The 23,830-nt window shown below is 42.3% G+C and overlaps 1 protein-coding gene across 1 annotated transcript; it reads left to right on the top strand.

Moving 5' to 3' along the window:
- The first annotated feature begins 971 nt into the window (after positions 1 to 971).
- ADPRHL1 (ADP-ribosylhydrolase like 1) lies at positions 972 to 21,896 on the top strand. Its single transcript, XM_027743431.2, has 7 exons — positions 972 to 1,185; positions 5,026 to 5,190; positions 10,882 to 11,007; positions 13,581 to 13,721; positions 16,748 to 16,875; positions 20,492 to 20,624; positions 21,739 to 21,896. The coding sequence occupies exons 1-7, from the start codon at positions 972 to 974 to the stop codon at positions 21,894 to 21,896; spliced, it is 1,065 nt and encodes a 354-aa protein (XP_027599232.1).
- The last annotated feature ends 1,934 nt before the right edge of the window (positions 21,897 to 23,830 follow it).

A 23,830-nucleotide genomic window follows, 5' to 3' on the forward strand; every position in this document is an offset into this window, starting at 1 on the left:
TGGTCTCTGAAAAAGATCAAAGAAAAGCAAAGACCTTTCCCCAGGTATCCTTTATCAAAAGTACAGTCAAGTCAATCAAAGCTTTCTGTTTATTTACCTAAGTTTATATTTACATTTGTATTTCTATCTGTAAAGTAGTAGTAATCTGTGAGTCTTTAGGACTTTCTTACACTCACAGGATGCCATTTAAATACATCTTTCAAAATAGTTTCCTTCCAGAGTCTAAGTGTGGGCTGCACCTGAGCTCAGCTTCAGGAAAAAGTCGCTCTTTGCTAGGGAGTAAGGCATGAAATTGAAGTTGGTGTTTTGGTCAGTGTTTATCCAGGGGTGCAGTGAATTAGCAGAACATTCTTGTACTAGGTGGAACAGAACAAGAAAGCTGTTAACAAAATATCACCATAGAGCATAATTAGAAATGGGAGAGGTCATCTGCATTTGACTAGATTTCTTACTGCTTAATCCCTCATTCTAGTGTGTACAGAGTCTGAAAAACTGCTTTTATAACAGGCTTTCCTTCTGACTGGTCCCTGAGAGAGAGGTTGACTTCAGCATACCAGAAATGGGCGAAAAAATATTAATTTACAGGTTATTGAATAAATAAGCACCCCTGTGGAGGCATCTGTTTTTCTGGGTGTAGAGTTACTTATGCTGGGTAGGGCTAAGGATCTCCTGGCTTGCTTTATGCTGGGTTGCTGAATTGAGGCTTTTGCAGGTCTACTCTTACAGTTTCATTGAACAAAACCCCTGCAAACTCCCTGGGTTATGAAATATTTCCTCTCTGTCGGGTCTCGGACAAGAGATGGCATCTGCTGAGCCAGAAAAGGAAGTCCTTGCCTTATAGAGAGCGCTGTCGGTGTGACACAATGGCTGATATAAAGTGTCGGGGGAGCTGAGTTGAAGGCAAAGGAACAAAGGAAGATCAAGATTCAGTGACTGTCTTGGGCAAAAGGAAAGTAGGAAGCGTCTCAGGGATGGATAAGTTTAAAGCTGCACTCGTGCTGGCTGGGGTAGGGGATGCTCTCGGTTATCGCAATTTCTCCCGAGAAAACAATGCCTTAGGTGCAAAAATCCAGCAGGAGCTGAAGGAAATTGGAGGGCTTGAGAACCTGGTGCTCTCTTCCGACAAGTGGCCAGTAAGTGACAACACGCTCATGCACATGGCTACAGCTGAGGCTGTCATCACAGGTAGGTACGATGGGACTAGTGAATGCAGTCTGGAGAGGAACAGAACTGTCAAGGTGCTGCATTTCTTAAAATAAGCCTGATTGCTGGGGAAGTCATGAGAAAGCGTGTCAGAAATGCTGCTTATGTGAATGCTAATGTGCGTTAGTTTGGCTCCTCCATGAGCACAATCCTATGACCATCACGCAAACTGGTAAGTCTTGATTTCTGTAGTGGAGGTGCTCTCCCTTTATTTTCCCTAGATATATACAGTTAGTTAAAGCTTAAAGACTAAATACCACATGTGCAGCATAACAAAAATAATTGCTAAGTGTATTATCTGTATGCTGGAATACATCAGGGAATAATATAATAATAGAGATTCGTCTGTAACCGATAAGAACTCTTCTAAGTGCATTTTTAACATATTTGTGTTCAGAACTCCAGACTGGATAGAGTTGCCTTAATACTGCTTTCAGGCTAAAAGCACTAGCACTGTCTCCTTTCTGCTACACCTCAGACAAAAGGTTGCACCAGCAAGGCCAGAAAAAGTACTATTTGTTTTATAAGGAGAATTCCATGTCTTTAGTCCAAAAAGTATTCTAACATACTATGCTTATAATAAAGTCTGTCAGAATTGTGGAAGTTATTAAGCTATGCCTTCTAAAATCCCAACAGTTTGAGAGAGAACATTTGGTTTTTTTCTTAAGGTATAGCCTTTTTAAGATATGATAGTATTTATATTGACTCATTACCTGTCAAACTAGAGCTTTCCGAGACTGTCAAGACTATAGAAAGTACACCAGAAAACGGTGACGTCTCAGCAGCATTTTGCCTCTTCAGAATTAATCAATTTTTTTAATCTCTGTAAAAATATTTATAATTTTTTCTGAAAACTCATAAGACTGCATAACTCCTAGTAACAGAAGCTCACAATGCAGTTAAGTATTCTTCACATCAATGAAGTTTCCCTGGTGCTCCTGTTTCACTGCTTTATCTGCCTGCTTCCAATGTGCTCTAAATTTAGTACATAGAGATCAGCTGAAGAGTGTGTTGGGCCCTTCATACTTGGCTATCAGTTAACCAATGGTTTAAGGGACAGCTAATACACTAAAGATAAGAGCAAGATGTCAGCCTATCAAGAAAAAAGATGACTAGAATATTTCTGAATATAGGGTATGATTAAATACGTATCATATGTTTCTTGCTTATTGAACTCTCTAAAACCATAACTTCTGGGTAACCAAGCCAGTTAGACTAACAATAAAATAATAAATAACTTTTAATTAAATATAGCAGGAGGACTGTGGCTCTAAAATAAAAGTTTTAGCTATAATTTCTGTTGACTGTGTTTATCCTACACTCTCATTTCTTTGGCCTGATCAAGCATTTTAAAAAGGTGCTTTCATGGTCTGGAGAAAAAACAGCAAGATGGAGTAGGGAATTCTAGTAAGAAATCTTCATTTCACAGTAACACTGGTGAACAGGAGAAAATGAGTCTTTCTCTCTGCTTCCCACAAGGGAAACAAGAACCACTCCTGCCTGCAGCAGTGTCTCCTCCTGGCAGGGGGGATGCAAAACGGCTCCAGGACTTGCTCATGGCCCAGCCTGTGTGCCAAATCAACCACGTCAACAGAGCGAAGCTAAAGAAGGTGAATGTGGGTCTGTGAGGCTGCAGCTGCCACCAGCCCTGGAAACCTGCATTCCTCATGCAGGGGGGAGTCAGCCCTCACTGCTGTGGAGACTGAGATTTTAAAGAATATACTGGGTGTCTGGAACATTACCAATTTAAAAAAAAAGGCAATAAAAATATCCCTGTCCCTCACTGCCCTGCTCCATGCACATCCTGTTTGCCTGGCTAGCTGCCTGCTGGCCACCACATCCCCTGGATGCATAGCTGCCGGCAATTGCAGGGTGCTTGCAGACTGGGATGAAGGTGCCCAGGGCTTAGGCTCACCATGTTATCCCATCACTGTGGCACTGCCCTCAGGAGAGCTCTCAGCCTGTGGCAGCAGCCAATCATGAGGTGAATGCTTGTGTTAAGGCAAAGGCAGTTCTCACCTGGAGAGGGGATTTTGGCCATCGCCTTGCTGGCTGCAAGGAAGACATTCCAGAAGTGTCATGGCCAGAAGCAGCTGGGACTGTGGACACTGCTGCAGACTGAGTTGGTGATCCCCGAATCCACCATGTGCACAGACTGAAAGGCTGATCTGACAGTGAAGGATAAACAGAACATCCACTTCCAGCAGGAGTCTGTCCCATAAGGGAGGAACAAGAACAGCATCATCAAATCCAGGGGAACTATCCCTGCAGCAAGGAAAATCTTTTCCTCTCTTAGACATGGGTTTATAAAATATAAGGGTTCATTTCTAAAGAAAGGACCTGTCTGATTGACAGCTGAGACAGCAGCCTGGCTCCATGTGTGGGAACCATGGTGGGCTTGAGCAGCCCAGAGGTGCTGGACTACAGGGACTATGGCTCTGGGGACAAGGTTTCTGTAGGAAACGCCAAGGCAGTAAATCCTGCTCCTAGCTCCCATCTGGATAAACTGCGACACATGACTCCTAAATATGGAAAGAGCTGGCAGCTTGAAAGTGTCTTGTTTCTTTAGGATTGTATGTGGGATAGCCAGTGTAATGGGTAGGGTATTACTTTATGTGAAAGGAGGGGAATCTTTGTTTTTCCCTTCATCTTCTTTATTTGCCTGCCTGCATAACTGGTACTTCAGAGTGTCTCTGGCTTCTGGGACTCCAAACTTTCTCTTAAATTAAACTGCTTCTGTGGATTTCAAGAATTCACCATCTCCGATAAAATGAAGATATTTTTAGAAGAACTTCCCCTGCTGTATTATTCAACCTGTGCATCAAACTAAGTATTAAATAGAGTTTCTCTAAGTACATAGAAAATACACAAGTGGATAAATCCCTTTGGCCTCCTGTGTTCCCACTGACTACACAGCTATGATAGATGGCAGTGGAAGGTTTTCTTCAACAAGAGCCAAAGGCAGGACTCTTCAAGCCCAACAATACACAACACCAGCCAAGAGAAGCAGCTGTATGAAGAAACAGTATATGTTTTACAGTATATGTTCATCCCTAGGCAAAATTGTAGGACTTGGTAAAAATAATCTATAAACAGATATTGTTAGTTAACTTATTACAGAGAGAAATTTATCTGCTGGAAATGCTATAGACTTTAGGGATTTACTACTCTTACTGATCTTTATAATATTTTTTATAAAAGCTCACTGTTCTTGATACTATACTGACATAAGATCTTGGCATCCCTGCATGAAAGACCTACAAATTTTAGACAAAATACATGTAAAATATAGATTAAAAAAAGAAGGTCACTAATTTGCCCTTGTGTTTAGTTATACGTAGCTCTTAAAGTAATTCTGTAGTGTGGTAATTAAAAGAAAATAGGCTTTCATTTTTAGATTCGATTGACACCTGCAAAGGCAGGGGCCAAGCCAGGCACAGCTGTCTTCTCCCAGTCCCCCTGGCAGCCATGCTCTCACCTGACAGATGGACACCTCTGTAATTACTTCACACCACAGAGCTTAAATATAGGCCTTGAGCAGCTGCTGTTGATTAATAGAATGCCTTCTTTCTAGTTGAAGGAATTAAAAGTGGAAAGGTACTGAGGAAAAGATGAGAATTGAGAGTTAAGACCATTCTCCCTCCAGCCCACTTTCATGGTGTGTAAGAATGTGTTGACAGTGGCACCAGGAATATGACTTGGTGTATTGGAAGTGAAAACAGAAATATTTCTTTAATGCATAATGAGCTTACTTGCGTGTTTTCCAAGCTCTTTTGCTCTTCTGCCATGACACAACAACCTTCTCTTCCCTCCCCTGAGCAGATTACTGGTGTTTAGAAGACCTGTACCGGGAGCTGGTAAAACGGTACGTGGATGCTATCGACAAGCTCTCGGGCAGGCGGCCAGACCCCGCCACCATCGAAGGCTGTAGGGAATTAAAACCAGACAACCACCTTCTCGCCTGGCACACACCGTTCAATGAAAAGGGTACGGTACTGCTTTCCTTTTATAGGTCCTGGCTGGAATAATGCATGCTCTCAGTGTTTGTGGCTATATGGAAATTGTTTCCTTTTCCCCCCTGACATCAAAGGCCACTACCCCTGAAACCTTTCCATGTTTGCCTGAGGATGGCAAGAGATCTGCCAAGAATTCCTTCTGTAGGGCACTGTGTCCTCTCTTAAACGAACCCCTCCCTCTTTAACATCTATTTAAAGAGACTTTGTCCTTGGCTCTGTGCCTCAGGGTCCAGATCATTGTCCTTGAGTTTAATGGTTATTTTAAGAAATATTTTCTGCCATTTTTCGTTTAAACATTTGTAGAGTTGGATCTTTTCAGTGATACCAGATACGAAATTAAATGCCAAGCCTGTAAATTGCTCTAAGCACCAATGTGTTTACTGGAAGGAAAACAGAAACTTTTCTCCAGTTGGGTGCCCTGCTGAAAACTATCACTGTTTTGCCAATAATCCCTAATATTCCTAGCTTGGTCTACCTACCCCTGACCCTCTCTTTCTCTCTCTTTATGATAATTTACTTTTACAATGAATAGAATTTCCACTTCAAGTTAAATAACAAGTGTGCAGCTGTATGCACAACACATACCCATCCAGTGCAATTAATCTTGAAAGCCTGTAGAGACACCACATCACCAGAGGAGATAGACCCAGGCAGCCATGAAACGATGGCAGCTCACAGGGATGTTGTGCTGTGTCGGTGTGACATTCTGCCACTGCGGTACGTATTGGCCTTGCTCAACAGAACCGCACATTGATGCAACACCGAGGCAAAGATCTGGTGGCACAGTGCCATGGCTATTTCTGGGTCTCTGCAGTCAGTTTTCTTTGACACAAAAAGCATTTCTCACTCATCCCCCGCTCCTCACAACAGCTGCTGGAAGCAAAATGGGTATTCTGCCCACCCTGCTATCAGCTGGTCAGATTTGAGAAAGTGCCCCTTTGGGAGTTGTCACATGTTTTCTGATTGCCAGTGGATAAAATTTGGTCAAAATAATTGTGGGAGTGGCCATTGGCCCCAAGCAGCTCTCAGCATTGCTCAATAAGCAGTTGAACATGGCTGTTCCCTGGCCCATTGCTGTACTGGAGCTACATCTCTTCTTTTAGCCTTCCTCCTCCTCAGCTGTCCATGATGAATTATCTGCTTTTGGGGGTACTCTGGGCTAGAAAGATCTAAAATTAATTCTTGCTTTGAGATCTGAGAGCTGAAGACAACCTTCTCCATCTGGTCTGACAAATAAGCATCCTGAACATCTCAAGAAGTCTTTTTTTTCACCCTGAGAGCAAAAGAACCAGTGACTGAGCGGGAGATGTTAGGTCTACTATGGGACCTGACGCTGCTGTGGACTTAATTAACTTATAATCAAATTTTCACAAAATTCTTCTTGAGGCGAAAACACGCCACAGGCGTTGAATGTCTAGCATTGAATGCCTAACAGTCAGATTATATTTTGGATAAGCTGGAACCAAAAGGCTGATTTGCTGTGGTCGTTCTATCTTATCTTGCTTCTAGCAATAATTTATGTGCCAGCCTTCATGGACCAGTGAAATCTTAGCTTGGGTAATTTTGCATTGCTTATAAGATGCTTCTCTGCTCAAATTCTTATGGATGTAGTCAGCAAACTGAGTTCATAAGTCAAACTGCCCTGTGTGTCTCTTTGCCACCTCATGTCATGCTCATTGTCACACTGGTTGCAGAGGTACCTGAGTTATTGCTGGTGAGATTCCTGTGACCACCAGAAGACCTGCCTAACACCTTCCATTTTAAGAGTTTGTTTACAATTTACAACAAATGGCCAGTCAAATAGCTTGGCTCTACCTGTATCGTGAATTTCAGGCTGAGGCTGCAGCATCCAAGCAGGCCTTTGTTTGTAGTTGCTGGGCTTCCGAGAAGCACTTCAGAACAGTGCCCTTTTGCTGTTGGCACTGGCAGAGGAGCATGAGGGAAAAGTGTGAGTTAAATGCAGAAAGTTGAGGGGGAGAAAATGAAGAGAAAAAGCTGCAGATGCACAGGACATAAAGGTACAAGTTTCTAAGTTCTCATGCAGAATGGTCTGTAGTCACAAAAGACACGCTTTTGTCTTCAGGGCTTAGCAGCCATTACCCTAATCTTTGTTATTCTACAGATGTAGAGTGAAGAAAAGTGCAGTGAGGTATTACATACTAAAAGAGAATAATATGAAAATTAATTAATAAGAGGTGTCAACACAGCTTTTGTGGCCTCTATTGTTCAACATGTCCACAAACTGTCTGGAAATAGCAGGTCAACAAAGTCAAAGACAACATGATGCAGAGTTGTAAAAGATGCTCACAGTGATGCACAACTGTGTGGCACAGCAGCAGAACCAAGTACAACACAGATAAGTGAGAAGTCATACATGGGGGAATGGGAAATCCTAATTTAATATATATAGATGCAGTTTTTATCCAGATACCACTCAGGGAAGGGATCATGGAGCTATAATAGTTCTACAAGAACATCATTTCAGTGCTGTATAAGAGCCAGAAAACAATTAGACAATTAGAAATGACCATGAAAGGAACAGACAACAAAACACAAAATATGTTTGCACCACTGTATAAATCCAAATCCACTGTTTCTTGATTATTGTATATGATCTGATCCCTCCCTCCTGCCACAAGGATGGAAGACAATTAGAAAGGATATGAGGAAAGGTGGTTGGATTGGTAAAAAACCTGCTTCCAAGGGCTGTGATGTCTGAGACATTACAATAGAGAGCTGTAAAGTCATAAATAACTGGAAACATGAATAGGAAAAGCAAAAAGTCACTGTCTCCTCCAAGACAGCATCTAGGGACTTCAAGTGAAAGTAGGAGGCCATGAGCTCAAAGCAAGCAAAAGAAAGGACTTCTTCACACAACACCTAATTAGGCTGCATAACTATTTTCCAATGCCAGTTTGCAGAGATGCTACAGTTCACATGAGTTCAAAAAAGAGCTGGGTAAGTTCAACCAAGGGAAATCCTTCAAGGGTTATTAAGCAGAAAGACAAATAGCCAGCTGCCTCCTGGATCAGGGAGGCAAATTGTCAGCAGCTTAGTAGAAGGGGTCATAGTACTTTTCTTTTACTCTTTCTTAAGTATCCTCTTCATTGGCCACTGTCAGACATGATAAGTTGGGTTGACCATTGGTCTGATCATGGAGGACAGTCCTTATGTTCTTACATGTGTCTCTCCTGTTGCTTGGACTAGTCTCGGTGTCCCTTACGTCATTGATTCAAATGGTAGATACTGAGGTATGGGAGATAACAGCTGCCAAGCACCTGAAGCCCTCTCTGGCTTTACTGTTACTCCATGTGACCGAATTTTTTGTTACTGAGTTTGCTTGTCTAATTCTGCAGAAGGTTTTAATGTAACTTCCAAGACCGGAGAAACACAATGAAGTTACAAAGACAAGCTACTTCAGGCCAGGATGTAGTACATCCTCCACTTTGGATACACTGAGAGATGTTATTTCATTAGCAGCTTTGTGTAGCACAAGAACCCCCTTTCTTGGATAAACATCCTGGATTGTGTCATTTGTAGGATTCAGGTTTGCATAGGGAAGAGGACTCTCATCTGCTGCTCTGTGGCAGCCGATGATTTAATGAAGAGTTTGGCCTTACAATAAGGAGAAAATATTTTCTCACAGTTAAGACGATTGGTGCCCTGGAAGACTGGATTTCTTTCTGGACTCTTCCTTCAGTTCTGTGTCATCTGTGGGATAGGCAGACAGTTTTATCTGCTCCTGACTCCTTAATAGCCAGCTGCAGCATCTATGAGGATCAGGAGCAACAAGCACACCATTTGCAGGACAAGTATCCAGCCTTTTCACCAGGAGCAGTGGCCAAAGATGTTCTGGAGAGGGTCCCTTTCACTGTCAGAAAGGGTAGCAGGGGTAAGGAATCAGGCTCTGAGCCTGCAGAGAATAAAATGGTATTCTGAAAAGCCTTTCATGTCACATTTATCAGGTGTTTGGCCTTTTTTTGAAGAGTTACTGCACACAGAATTTGCATATTAGACTCTGAGGAAGAAGGGAAGAGCTTTCTTCAGCTAACCTAACTAGATCACCTAGCTAGGGTGCTCACTCGAGATAGCTGCTCTGAGGGGAGAAGAGCTCTTTTCTTAAGAGGGAAATTCAGATATTGTAGCTGGAAATGCCGATTGGTGGCTTATGTTAGTTTGGCTCAGGCTTCAGTTTGACTTGAAGTAGATCTTCCTGCCCCTCCACGACCGCATTTGGATCACACTCATGATCTTAGGGCACTGGAGCTGAAGACACTTGGGATAAGACTAAACGGCAAGCAGTGTTCCAAGAGAGCCCATGGTGCTCTGTACCCACAGCAGGGGAGCAGCTGAGGGCTCTTCTCCAGATAAGAGACTGAAAGCCCTGACCCTGGCTCCTTGGCATCTGCTGCTTCAATTCACTCTGGCCTATGAGTTGCTCCTACTATGGCATTGTACACAACAGTGGACATACAGCCATTCTCCGTGCTGCCTATCTGGGAAGGACAGGGAGACTGTGCTCCTAATGCAAGTTCCACATAGGCTAAATTTAGGTGGCATAAATATGTCCCTTATCTTTCAGGGACCAAGTAGAGGAACGCTGGTTGCTCTCAGCTATTCCCAAGGTCACTGGGAAGTGTGATTGAGCAAAGACAGTGCTGAAAAATGCCAAGTACTTTGAAAAATTGAAGCCTAAGCATCTCAGAATGTGTGCCTGCAATGAGTTAATGCTTTTTTGGGCATTGGCTCACCAGCTGCAAAGAGGAGATAATCACCTCACTGGTGCCTTGTGAAGATAAGCTCATTAAAACTTCTGTGGGATCCTGATATTATTGTGATAAGTACTGTAGAGAAACTCATTAGTAAATTTAACTCTCCATTCAATTAAGCATTTAAAAGGTGAATACCTGGGATCATGCACTCAGTGCTGAGAATTAAAAGGAATTCTGAATTAGTTATTCAATAAATAAATTCTGTGCTGCACAAGGCAGACATTCCCAAGACCAAGCTCAGTAAGTGCAGGCTGTAGCATAACGAGTGTGCACACAAGCACTAATTTCAGGTCACATAGGAAGCTTCAGTTCTGACACTGTATAACTTTGTAGGATTTGGCTCTGTAGTCTTTAGTTTCTTTTTGGACACATTTTTGTATGTAGCAGAAACTGGTGAGGCTCTCTAGGATGAAATATGCATTAAAATTATAAGATGAACTGTGATGCACCTATAAAGTGTTTTAATCATGTGCTTACAGCTACAAAAATAAGGGTGTAGGAAAAATGTATCTGTTTCTCAAACTTCTGTTTCTAGTGCTGGCATCTGGAGCAAGCAAAACAGCAGTGTCAGCCAAGAATGAGTAGAGATGAGATGAGAGTTTGAATCAAACAAGTGCTGTGAGCAAGGAAGCACAATGCTTTCTGAACACACTATTCTCTTTGTAGCACTTGAAAATATTGGAAAACCTGAATGACTGTGTAGGAGCAAAATTCCTCGCAAGAAACTTTCAGAACTTGTAACTTGTTTTGCATGGTAATTTCCCATTCCCTAAGGAGTTCCTTTCACACATATGAGTTGAATTAATAAAGTGTGCTTGTTTCACATTTTATCAACATATCCATGTAACATCCGCCTCCTTTAAATGCTTGGCAATATTTTTTTACTTTAGGTTCTGGATTTGGAGCATCCACAAAAGCCATGTGTTTAGGAATGCGATACTGGAAGCCAGAAAGACTGGAATCACTTATTGAAGTGAGCATTGAATGTGGGCGAATGACTCATAACCATCCCACAGGTAAATCTACTGACCTATCAGCACATTGACATCCCTGAGGCAGCCTTTCAATTCTGCAGGGACTAACGTGGCTCCTGTGAATTCACCTGGTTAAACTGCTTCTGCTTTGTAAACTGCAATGCCTCAGTTTGAATTTTGCATGGAGAATGTAAGACATGTACATATTAGGCTTATATATTTCCTTGTATATTATGCAGACGGCATTCTCGGGCACAGTTGTTTTCTCTCCTAAAATTCCAATAACTAAACACAACCTGCCTTGTCCAAAACATACTCATGTTACTTGCCCTGATCAAATTTTAGATTCATGTATATCTAGATGGCTCACTATTATCATGCAAGTTTATGGTTCAGGGGATAATAACATTTTTCTCTTGGCAGGTTTTGTCATATCCAATTGCTGTAGGTAAACGTAGTAAGCCAAAAAAATCTAACTCTGCATATTTTAGGATACAATTTGAAACATTTTCTCAACAAAACATAAATAAGTAGATTTAATGTTGTTTTGAATATTCAGGTCTGTTATTTTGATAATTTTATGCTATGTAAGCATGTATTCATTTTGTCTGCTTAAGAGAGCAATAAATAAAACCATAATAAACAGTGACATGTTCAACACACTCAGTGCTATGAAGCAGTCAGAAAAGCCATCAGGATGACATAAAATTAGAGGAAAAGAATTCAAAACAAATCAGGAAATATCATTTAGCTGGTGTGTAAAGTCCATGGTGTATTAGCAGTGGTAAGACTGCTTGCAGTCTGGGTTTCTCACCTCAGAAAGGGCTTATAAGACCCAAAAAAAAGGCAGCACAGAGCATTCCAGTGATCAGGCACCTTCCATACAATGAGAAAGTATATCCAGAAGGACTCTTCAGCTGGGAAAAGTGGGGAGGCAGGGAGGAGAGCAGTGGAAGGGCCACCATATACCTCACTACCGCCCTGAAAGGTGCCAATGAAATGTCAGTTGTGATCATCATAACTCGAAGACTGAGAAAACCCAACTGATGTGTCAGTCAGGACTGAAAAGAGCAAACAAAGGGAATACTTCCCCATACTGTGCATAGTCAAGCCTCAGACGTCACTGCTACAGGCAACTGCAAAGTCCACAGATATGCCTGGGTTCAAAGGGGATCAGGCCAAGCGGAAGAGAAGGGCTGCCACTGTCAAAAGCAATCAAGCTGTATAATTAAAATTGTCCCTAAGCTAGCCTGAGAGCTCTGAGGAATGGAGAAGCCAAACCAATTAGGCTCACTCTGTACTGCCATTACTTGCAGAGCCCAAAACCTTGGCCAGGGCTTGCTTTCTTCCCCAGTGAGGGACAGCAGGACTGCCATGAGCAGAGGGAGCAGGGCAGCAGCAGCAGGGGGACAGGCAGCCTGGGGAGTGGGCAGGAGGAGACTGCCAACCCCCTGAAAATCCTCAGGGCACATCCCAGCCTCTACTACCCTCTGCACTGACTTGTCCCACTGCCCCCTGTTAGTCCCTTGATTGACCCTCTAAACCCTCTGTGGCCACCCTCATGGTGAATGTGGCACTCAAGGATCTTTGTGGCATCTGAGCTAGATGATATCTTTCTGAGACCTTTTGAGCTGGCCCTACCTAGGCTTTTATTCTTTATGAAAGTATCTATTGGATTCTAGTTAGATGTGTCTTGGGCCTGACCTAGTATTGCAGGTCTCATGGCAGAGAGAATTGGTAATCATCTCATCTGGACTTGTAACCTCCTAAAAGAATGTGGTTTTACCTTCAGCGAAACACACAAAGTTCATGCTTACCTCTGTGCATGAGTGAATGCTTTTGGACCCATACCTGGAGAAGCACACACATCAATACTTTGCTCACCTGGGATTTATTTAAGTGACTGAGCTGTTTTCTTAAACTTCTTTGGTACACTGCACTGAGTTGGTTTTGTTGCCTTTGAGGAATGCCAAGAGTACAAGCAAACATGAGAAATGAGCCCCTCTGTTTCTGATGTCATGGAAGTGTTGCATGCCCATCAACAGTTACAATTGTTGTAATATTTACAATATTACAATATTTGTAATCAAAGTAGAAGACCTAACTAAGGAGGCAGACAGCATGTCTTTTTGGACATTTGCTTGTCTTCTCTAAGGGGACATGGGCTTGTCCCCTTAGAGTAAAATGAGCCAGAAATAGTGTTAGATCTAATAACCACTGCTCTTAGGCTGGATGTTCCTGTAAGCAAGATGATATAGTTTGTAATTGTATCACTTTGTGCAAGGCAATTATTTCATGTGACTTCAATTAGATTTTCAGCATCATGTTGGTGGGCAATGTTTATTTTTGACCCCTACCTCAATTTCTGTCACGTTACACCACAGAGAACACAAGCTCCCTTCTATATAAAATAAGTCACAAACCAGCAGACACGACACATTAGCCAATAATCTCAACATGCCACGGGTCAGCCTGCAAACAGGTGGAGATCTGTTATGTACATTCATCAGTCTACCCAACAGCCAGCGTTCCACTGATGATTTTATGAGGAACAAGGTAAGGATGCGACCAGTACAGACCGCACATTAGTAATCCTCGTTATTTGTAAATTCCAGGTTTTCTAGGGTCCCTATGCACAGCTCTCTTTGTGTCATACGCAATACAAGGGAAACCGCTTGTGCAGTGGGGAAGAGAGATGATGAAGGTTGTGCCGATGGCTGAAGAATACTGCAAGAAGACCATTCGTCACATGGCAGGTAAGGAGTCGGAACCAAAAAAAATTATTCTCTCAAAACTGTGTTTAGCTAGGAAGGCACTGAAGAAACATCACTCCCTAGTCTTTCCATCTTGCTGCTTTCCCCTTCTCCTCTTTCCCCAGGTTGTCCTCCTGCTTTCTCTGCTCAGAGAAGTAAGCTCTTCACAGGTGGTGCCACCTTCTTCTGCTTGGTATATTGGTGGCAAAAATACAAAGAGAAATAGCAATGGCGATGCCCTTCTGCACAGTTTTATTTTCAGGAAGTCTTCTGAAATTGCTGGGCAGGGGGGAGGAAGGCAATTATATTCAGCAGGTAATTAGGCAAACTGACTACTGACATATGAATTATTCAGATCCCTTCCATCAATTAGTACAGTCCAATATTTTCCATAAGAAAAACCAGACTCTTCTCATCCTGCCAGGAAAATTTCACCTACAGAAAATTTTACCTGCCTTCTGACCAAGAGTTAACTTTTGACCACAAATTCAGATTTGACTTTTTTCTTTTCTGACAAATATTTAAGATACAGCCTGTTGTATCCTTGTTTTAAAACAACTGAATGTCACATAACTACTGAATTTGATATTACTACTTTATTTTTGCTACTATTGTATGTGGTCTCTGAGGCAAAGGTATTTTAGTACACTCTTGCCCTAGAGTGATGTGTTTGTAATGGTGAGACCTGCCATGGACAGACAAGTATCATTACATTAAAACATTGAAGAAAGATATTAAGGGACAGCCGTTGAGAAAGATTGAATTCAGTGGAAATCTTTACTCAATATCACTCAGAAAGTAAAATTTACTCATGAAGGAAAGCTGTTGCTTTAAAGTCTGAAAGGAGCACCAGGAAGCCTTCCTGAAACACCCTGCATTTTCATCTGTGCCTCATTGCACACCAGGATTTTTTTAGCAGAGACCTATGAGGAGCAGGTGCAGGATTAATGTGAGTGAGTATCTCTCTGAGTGGCTTTGCAGCAGGCCCCTGTCACTCCACCCGAGCAGGACCCCTTGGCGTGGAGGTATGTGTGTTGGACTCTTGAGGCTAGTGCCTGTATTGTTGAGCTTCGTCCTATTTTGGTATTGGGAAAAGTGTCCTGCATTAAAGTTAAGCTCCTTGGCTGGTGAGATGTGCTGCAAAGAAATCCTGCCAAACACAGTCCTCCAGTTTTAGAAAACGCTATTTTAGCTATATTACCCCCAAGGATAACAAACACTGTGTTTGTTATCCATGTCACAGAGCATTCGACTCAACACCCCTCTCTGATATCCAGTTGCGATTACTTGCCAGATAGTTCCACGGACCTGAGGGTGACCGTCACGTTGTCTGGGCTCAAGGAATGGTGCAGAACCTTGCTAGGGTTAATGGCATGGGATTTCTGAGCGTGCTACAGGTCCACACAACCAAAATCTCCTGCAACTGCTCAATACCTCTGTTTCTGAGCCTGTGGGATAATCACACCTCCTTGCTTGTTAAACATAGAAAACATTCACTTTTGAGGTATTTATGCTTATGGGGGAAATGGGGGGAGGGAAGAAAAAGGGAAAGAAACCTGCCAGGTTTCTAAAACCAACTGTAACCAGCTACTGGAGTGGGTGTTGATAGTTTACTTCAGCTAACAACATTTGCTTTGTTTTTATCTAGATGCCGTAGATGCATCTAGATGATCTAGATGCTCTCCTTGGCCTGATGGCTCTGAGTGCACTTTTGCTCCGTTTTTCTAAACACTCCCCCTTTCTTAGGTCTGGTGAATGGCTTCCTTGTGATCAGGCCAAACTGAGTCATGGACTCAGAAAAAGGGCAGCTGGGCATTCCCAGGAGTATGAAGCACGTGGCTGAAGGCTCATTACTGTCTGGGGCTGGGGCACTGGCAACTTTGTGAAAGTATCAGGTCTACAAAGGTGCTTGGACTTTTTTTTACAAAAACCCCCTACTTTAAATGTTATAATTGCCAAAGAGGGTCACCTGTATGGCATTTTAGGAAAAGAAGCAAAATCAGATTACATCCTTCAGAGGAATGGTTTGGTTGTGTGTGTACTCCTAAGCCACATGCAGCACACCACTGAGTGGCCAAGCAGGAGAGAGGGAAAAAGCGGGAATGCTTGATTTTATTTTACATCAATAGTCCCACACTGAATTGCTAGGTTGCCTTGGCTTACTTAGCCATCTGGTACATCTCATGTTTTCTAACTCCTTACTCCCATCACCTTGCCAGGCAGGGTTTCCTAGAAGCCTCAATTTTGCAGGCAGGTACATGTTATGTGCTTAACAGTTCAGTGTGACTGACTTAGGAGCCTTTTTAAGCCTTTATAAAAAGGGTGAACCAGAGCACCGGCTTGCAAATAAACTAAATTTAACAAGATTATTTATACACAGAATGTTAAGCATGATTAGAGATCACTTCCTAAAGTGAAAGAAAAGAAGGAGAAAAACGCATCATTATTAAAAAAGGCCTATTTCTATGGGCACAGATAGCAAATGTGTGTGATTTATTAGTTTACTGCATTTGATATGCATTATAATATATGCAAATGGAAAACTTGGCCTTTCCTATCTGCCTTTTCCTGAAAGATCACACAAGAAATACTGTGCAAATAGAACAGGAATACTGGAGAATTTATGTGATTAAAAACTGATAACTGAGGTAGGTGGCAATTTGTATTTAGGACATGGAAGCATTTTTAGATATTCTTTAATCATAATAAAGGAATAAAAACCTTGGCATAGAGTTGATTTTTTTCTCTCTTATCTTTTCCTTGGAGTGCTCTTCAGTAAATTCTCTTAAAATCTCATCTTGATATATCTTAATGTAATTTTAATATACCATTAAAATAACACAAAATTCTGAAAGTATTTTCTTAATTCACATCCTCTGTTTCCAATTAGATGTCCCACTCCATATTAAAATGCATACTTAGTATATATGCAGAATGTTACTGTAAAACACCCGGGTTTTCATGTCAGTCAATACTTTATTAATGTTGTAGAGATGAAATACTGCATCATTAATTTCTTTTGCCTTCAGAATATCAGGAGCACTGGTTTTACTTCGAAGCCAAGTGGCAGTTTTATTTGGAGGAGAGAGAAATCAATGAGGAAAATAAGAATCAACCTGTCTTTCCAGACAACTATGACGCAGAGGAGAGAGAAAAGGTAATTGCAACTTCCAAAAGCTCTTGGGAAGGCTCTGAACTGAGACAGGTGTTTTCAAAGAGACACACTGCTATTTTTCAACTGATTCCAGTGCCAGAGTAGTCAAAAAGCTTTTATTTTTTTTTCTGAAATTTCAAGAAAGAAAAAACAACTCCCATCTTAATGTAATAAATAAATAAATAATTTTTTAAAAGCAATTGCCACCAGTCCTGAGGTCACTGCAAACAGAAAAAACAGAGAGGCAAACTCAATGATCTGGTGCCCAGAGCACATACAATACATAAACTATGGCTATCTGAGGGTGGAAAAAGCAAATGTTTTGCCTAGGGCTCTCATTAAAGCCTGATGGAACTGTGGCCAAAGTCCCGCAGAAATCCCTCCAGGTATGAGAGGCTGGATTTGGTCATATCTAGTGGAGAATGTCCCTGCCCATGGCAGGGGGATTGGAACTCAATGGTCTTTAAGGTCCCTTCCAATCCCAACCATTCCGTGATTTTGTGGCACTTTGAGTAGAAGACAGATGTCCTAAGTGATTCTCTGCTAACACGGGCTGTGCCCAAGCGAGTTTTAAGTATTTTGAGAGATGGTGTTTCCCCTTATCCCATGAGACGCTATTTTATAGTGTACATGATCTTTCCTTTGACTCATGACTTCTGGTTATACCTTCTTAACTCGAGAGAAATAATGTGTCTTCTTCCCTGGTGTTTACAGCTATCTGATACGTGCTGGCACCTCCCAAAGCTCTCCACTTAGCAGCTAAGCAATAAGTATATGGTTCTTGTCACCTTTTCCCATAAATCAATCCTTTTTTTCCAGACTATTAAAGCATAGTTCTATTCTAAGTCACTTTTTGTATTTTTAGATGATTATCTATGCAGTGAAATGTGCCACTGGAAGTCAGATTGTGGGTAATAAGAAATTGCTCACTCTAAACATAAAGAATAGAATCTCTTCCAGGTTTATTTTACTAATTCAGTGCCATGAATTTGCTACTAGTTTTTTATTCTTTCCAGTACTACTGCAGTCTTAGGAGAGCTTTAGGAGAGATTAAACCAAGCGTTATTTCCCCATTGACATTTCAAGAAGGAACTGCATGAACTCCTAATGCAGAAGCAAAATTTACCTTCATTTCCCTAGGCCAACTATCTTGGCCTATTGAGCTATTTATTTTGATGAACAAACAAGAAAGGACAAATGTTGCTTGACCCTCAGACTCCAGACTCCACTGCCAGCTGGAGATCATAGCCTGGCAGAAGTCGAGACACTTCGTTTGCGTGTTAATAGCTATGGAAGGAATAAATGAGGAGAAGGTAACCCTTCTGCCTGGCCTCTTCCCAGGAGGGTTCTCCTTTGCATTCCCTCCAGACAAACTGTCCCCTTGAGTCTGGGAGTATAGCCTCTTGCCTTTACACATTTAATTAATAAAGCACCAATATCTGGCACTGCTCTTGCCAACAGGTCACCATATGCATGTTCCTGCTTGGCCAGATGCACCTTTCTGCAGACACAGTGTCAGATGTACGCAAAAGTGAAGCCCTCGAATGTAGCTTGGATTGATCTGAGCATGTTGCAAAGGCGATTTCCCTCCCTAAAAGAAATCACACCTCAAAATGCTTAGCAGAAAAGACCATATTCTGTAAAAGCTGGTATACAGCTTAAATTTGGAGATAACAAGAGAAATGAGGATGAAAGACAAATTACCCCTTCTTGAATGTATAAATACAAGATAGGCCAGTGTAAAATAAATCATTTTTCAGTGGTGTGCATTTGGAAGATGTTAGATACACACTGAATAGGCAGACATTGCTCTACACTTGGGATAAGCGTTGCTTCTGCAAAAAACCCACTCTCCTGGCTTGCTTCCTGTCCTGAACTCAATGTGAGACAAAATGAGGGAGGAACCAAACCAAAGTCATCCAGGTTAATTAGACTCTGAGGACTGCTGTTCTCTTAAGGTGGAGCTGCTTAAACCAACACTGAGAGGACCTAGAAAGGGGAAAAAAAAGGAACAAAAAGGGAGTGCTAGCCAGCAGCAGGTCAGGTCCTGAAGGGTGAGAAAGTCAGAGGCAGCTGTAATTACTGGCAGCAGGGGTTGACAGCAAGGAGGGGATGTGTGAATTACCTCTAGGGCTTGGCAGCAGCTCAGTGCCGTCAGCATGAGAGAGTACATGTTGACAGCCCATCCAAGTACGAAGTCCTTGCTGGCCCACTTGAGGGAAGCTGGGCTGGTGCCACAGCACAGCACAGGGATGCACAAAGGTGCTGCAGTTGAAAGGAGAATGAAAAAGTTTGAGAAGTGCTGCCTTGGTGCTGTTAAGTTCCCCCAGGTTCGGTACTGAGGACAGTTATCCCTAATGTAGAGTCATTTCAGCAAGACGACATCGGATGTGTGCAGAGCATCAGCAACCTGCAGGACTAAATGGAGCGACACTTGAGCCGCCTGGCTGGGCACCCAGAATAGCACCTCCACTCTGAGCACCCTTGCTTTTGGTAGTATTGCACATGTGTCAGTGCTGCTCCACCAGCGCCCAAACTGCATCAATAAGGCTGGAAATTTGCAAGTGGCAGAGAACAGCATAAAGGCATAAATACTCTCTAAATTGTAAAAGAAAAGGAAAGCAGCAGAGTGAAGCTCTAGTCCAACTCTGCTGTGTTGTGCAGATAAACCACAACCAAGTATGAAATGGCCGAGGTGAAAGTGAATAGAGAGAAATGCAAACCCTTCACACCTGTTGCAGAAGCCCAGAGCCAGCCAAGCAGCAACAACTCCACTTGCCATAAAGTAACTTAAACTTCTGGAAAAAAGGCTGCCCATTTCTTAATAGGAAGGTATTTTTTAATCATAAATTTGTTGGTGTTGAGTTAATTTGGGGATTTGGGGCAGGAAAAATTGAGTTCTGGGGTATCTCCTCTAGAGAAAATCCAATTTTCCTTTGCGAACCTCACTGTGGGTTTGGAGATCTTTTTTATTCTTTCTTCTTCTGAAGAAGAAATGTTTCTTACATTTGCAAATTATTTTCCCTTTTATTCAACAAATGCTTGTAGAAGAGGAGAGAAAAGGTTAGGCAAGAAAAAGACAGAGAAAGGGGCTTGAATTAACATAGTCTGAAATTAAGTGCCTAAAAAAATTACTGAATCAGAACTTTTTCACCTCCCATGAAAACTTAGCTAATGAAAACATTTGCAAACGTGCAGCAAGGGAAGTTGAGAATATTTCTCAGAAGCAGGAAGAGGACTGACAAAGTAAGTCCTTACCAACTTTAATTTTTTAAATTATAAGGAATTTCCAAGATGTGAACCTGAAATCTATCTTGCTCTGCTTTTCGGCATTCTTGGCTTGCTTAAATCGAACCACCTTCTCTGCCCGCCAAGAACTCTGTGCATTAAGCTGGAGTGCAGGCTTATACCTGCACCTCAGGCATCACAAGTCTGCGGCTGCCGCTGTACCAGCTGCTCCCATGCCACAAGCAGTGGTGCCTGCAGCACAGCTGCCTATGCCCTTTCTCTGCCCCATGGGCTATTCCCACTTAGCAAAGGAGACACCATCCTGGTGTGGCCAAGTGCCCCATGCCCCCACTTCTCATGCCCTCCCCTGACAGTGCTGTCTCTCCCACAGACGTACAGGCGGTGGAGCTCTGAAGGCCGGGGTGGAAGGCGAGGCCACGACGCCCCCATGATTGCATACGACGCCCTGCTGGGCTGCGGCGGGGACTGGACAGAGCTCTGCAACCGCTCCATGTTCCACGGAGGTGAGGGTCCCCTGTGCCTCCCACTCTCTGCTCCCTCACCAGGAGTGGGATAAAGCGCTCCTGGCTGTCAGGTGCCTCTGTTGGCCAGTCTGCCTTGTTGTCTGTTACATCCTCTCCTCTGGTTTTATCCTCTAAACCCCATTCTTGTGGCGGCAGCTGCTACACAAGCTGTTTATGGCACTTTTCAAATGTTGCTCCATCTACATCTCATGAGGAGTAAATCCAGTATGGCTTACTAAAGGACTGACATCTTCTCCTGCCAAAACACAAGCACCTTTGGCAAAGCAACCTTTCAGCTGCATCTAGTAAAACCAAGAAAGGGAGAAAAATAACACAGCAGCCAAACAAATGCCAGGCAGGTGAAATCCATCACTTAGAGACACACAGTTCAGTATTTTTACAGCTTTACGAGAGATAACTTTCTCATGCGTGAGATAACTTTCTCACTGGCAGATGCATCTCGCTGGGCTTTCAGGAGGGCCAGCATAGCTGGGGGGTAGGACCCCAGCTCCGAAACACCCATTCCCTCCCTGCCTGGTGTGGACCCTTTGCAGGGGCTCTGGGTTGCTCACCTGCCCCAATGGAGTGGTGGGAGCTCACAGTCCCTCACTACAGAGCATGGCAGGCGCAAACCTGTGGGCACCACATGCATGGAGCATCAGTGCTACTCACCAAGGCTGGATGTTTTAAATCATGTGCAGTGACATGCTGTGTTGTGAGGAGGGAAAGGACATTCTCCAGTCCAGGACCTTTGTTGTATAGCAGAGACCCTGCAACTACTATTCCCTCCTTTTTTCCCACCAATGGCTAGCTGCTTATGAGAGCTGCTGTGTTGGGGTAGATCTTCTGGAAAACAAGAGAGCTCCCAGCCCAGCAGTGCACACCACAGTGGTGTCTCCATGAGCTTGCCTTGGCATCACTCTCTTCCCTAGGCATCCTCACCTGTACTGCCAGAGGCAGGACACGGGGTGCTGCCAGCTTTTTGGACTGACCCAACACGTCCCCACCACACTCCATCAGCATGTAGCATTTCCTTCCCTGTGCACTGCAGTATTTTGCTTGTATATGTGAAGGTGACACCAAGAGACCGTTGCAATTGTGCTTAAACCTGCAGGAGAAAGCGCGGCTACTGGGTCCATCGCTGGCTGCCTGTATGGCCTGGTTTATGGCCTGAGCAAGGTTCCCAAAGGCTTGTACCAGGACATGGAACAAAGGGAGAGGCTGGAGTACTTGGGCGAGAATCTTTACCGACTATCCATGGAGGAAAAGTAAAGCGGCTTCTGCCATTTTCTCTTTCTATAAAGACTATATCAAACCCTGTAGGTAACTGACTGACATTCATAGTGAAGGAATTAGCCAAGAGTTAGTCTGAAGGGCTCTGTGTACATCACGTGAAAATGAAGATATCCGAATTATTAGACTGATTAGAATTATTAGACTGATTAGATATGTATGATATTTGTGGGTTTTTTACAGATGTAGGGATTTCTGAATATAAGGAGTGCTGCTTAACCCTCAAATGGCAAAAAGTAAATAAAACGTCTTTTGACTGATTTCAGTCTAACTTGCTATAATACCACTTCCTAAAGAGCTGTGACCAGTAATTACACATATAGAATTAATTTTCAGAACTAATGCTTTCCTGCAAAACTAATGGTATTATACACTTATGGGGATATTCTCTGTATATTTGACAATCCTTTCACCACTGTGTCCCTCCTTGTTCTCAAATCTAATGTGTCTGTGACACTTGTAAACCTAATGTCTCATAGATTAGCTTTTAATGAATCACTGATCCCCGTATCAGCACTGTGGTGCAAGGTATTGTTACATTAGAAGCTTCCAGAAAAGGAAAAGCCAACACTAAAAATACCTCCAAGGAACAGCAAAGCATCAGTGTGTTTAAAATTTCTGATCAATGTGTCTAAAATTGCTGAATTACACTTTTATTCTTCTTCAAAACATACGTTTTTCTAAAATATAACTGGATGAAATATTTGTAAATAAATTAATCTTACACTATTTTCTAAGTATCAGTCTTTATTTTTAGATTGAACAGATTATATGTTGCTGTATCAGTATCAGAATTTTTGGCTGAGGTCTTCAAGCAGTTGTAATAGGTCAACAGTCAGGCTGTGATACATTTCACAAGTCTGAGCACCACAAAAACCCCAGGAAGAAAAGTTACAACTTTTTCTTTACCTTTTGCTTTACCTTTTTCTTCTTTCCTCCTTCCTTTTTTTTTTCCTTTTCCCTTTATTACCTTTTCTCCTTTTTCTCCTTTCCTTGCCTTTCCTCATCTCCCCTCCTTTCCCCAACTTTTTTTTCCACTCTTCTTTTTCCTTTTCTTTTTTCTTCTTTTTTCTTTCTCCTTTTTTCTTTTTTCTTCTTTTTTCTTTTATCTTTTTTCCTTTTTCATAGTTTTTTCTTTTACTTTCCCTTTTTCTTTTTCCTCTTCTGCTTTTTTTTCTTTTTTCTTCTTTTATTTTTTCTTTTTCTTTTATTTTTCATTTCTTAAGAAAACCAACAAACTATGATTGGGTTAAAATTTGCATACCACAGAAAAAGTAAACAGTAGACCTTGATGAAGGAGATGCCCCCATAGCAGCACGGGAACAAATCTGGAATCCTCAGTGAAATGACACAGAAGAAGTGAGCTCAGAATCTGTTCCTGGTATTTAACCTCATGTTTTACCTCAGAAGTTCAGAAACTGAGGTCTACGTGGCACCTTCTGATGTCCACCATGTGTGATTGCCTACGTGGTGTTGGTTTCTCCTACCTTTCTCCAGCTGCTGAACTGCGTTTTAAAAAGATAGCTAAAAATACACAAGCACTTTCCTACGCCTTTTTCCATGTAAGCCATTGCAGAATCGTCACTGGGAGGTGGCAGAAACAGGAGCAGGTGATCCCTGTGCATGACAATATCCATATGAAAAGGTTTTCCGTACTATGAGCTACTTCTCACACTGTTGTTTTAGCATGTTTTCTCTTGGCAGCTTTGCAAAATGCTTTCTTGTTTGCTTTGGAGATATGCTAAACCAAAAGGAGCAATTGCGTCAGTAGTTTGTTTTAAGAGAACACCAAGACTTTCTGACAACATTCCTTCTAGTTTGTGATGCCTCTAGCATACCTGATATAAATTCAGCAATAGAGAAGAGAGAAGAACATATTTTTCATAAGGTAGGATTTTCTCTAGTACTTCAGC

The sequence above is a fragment of the Pipra filicauda genome, unplaced genomic scaffold, assembly GCF_003945595.2.
Source record: "Pipra filicauda isolate LSUMZ 115617 unplaced genomic scaffold, ASM394559v2 scaffold115_size4368891_pilon, whole genome shotgun sequence".
Taxonomy (NCBI): domain Eukaryota; kingdom Metazoa; phylum Chordata; class Aves; order Passeriformes; family Pipridae; genus Pipra; species Pipra filicauda.

Excerpts from the sequence above, each read along its gene's own strand:
- ADPRHL1 (XM_027743431.2), top strand. The coding sequence starts at position 972 with ATGGATAAGTTTAAAGCTGCACTCGTGCTGGCTGGGGTAGGGGATGCT. Across the intron at positions 1,186-5,025 it reads AGCTGAGGCTGTCATCACAG|ATTACTGGTGTTTAGAAGAC; the intron begins GTAGGTACGATG and ends TCCCCTGAGCAG. Across the intron at positions 16,876-20,491 it reads ACGCAGAGGAGAGAGAAAAG|ACGTACAGGCGGTGGAGCTC; the intron begins GTAATTGCAACT and ends TCTCTCCCACAG.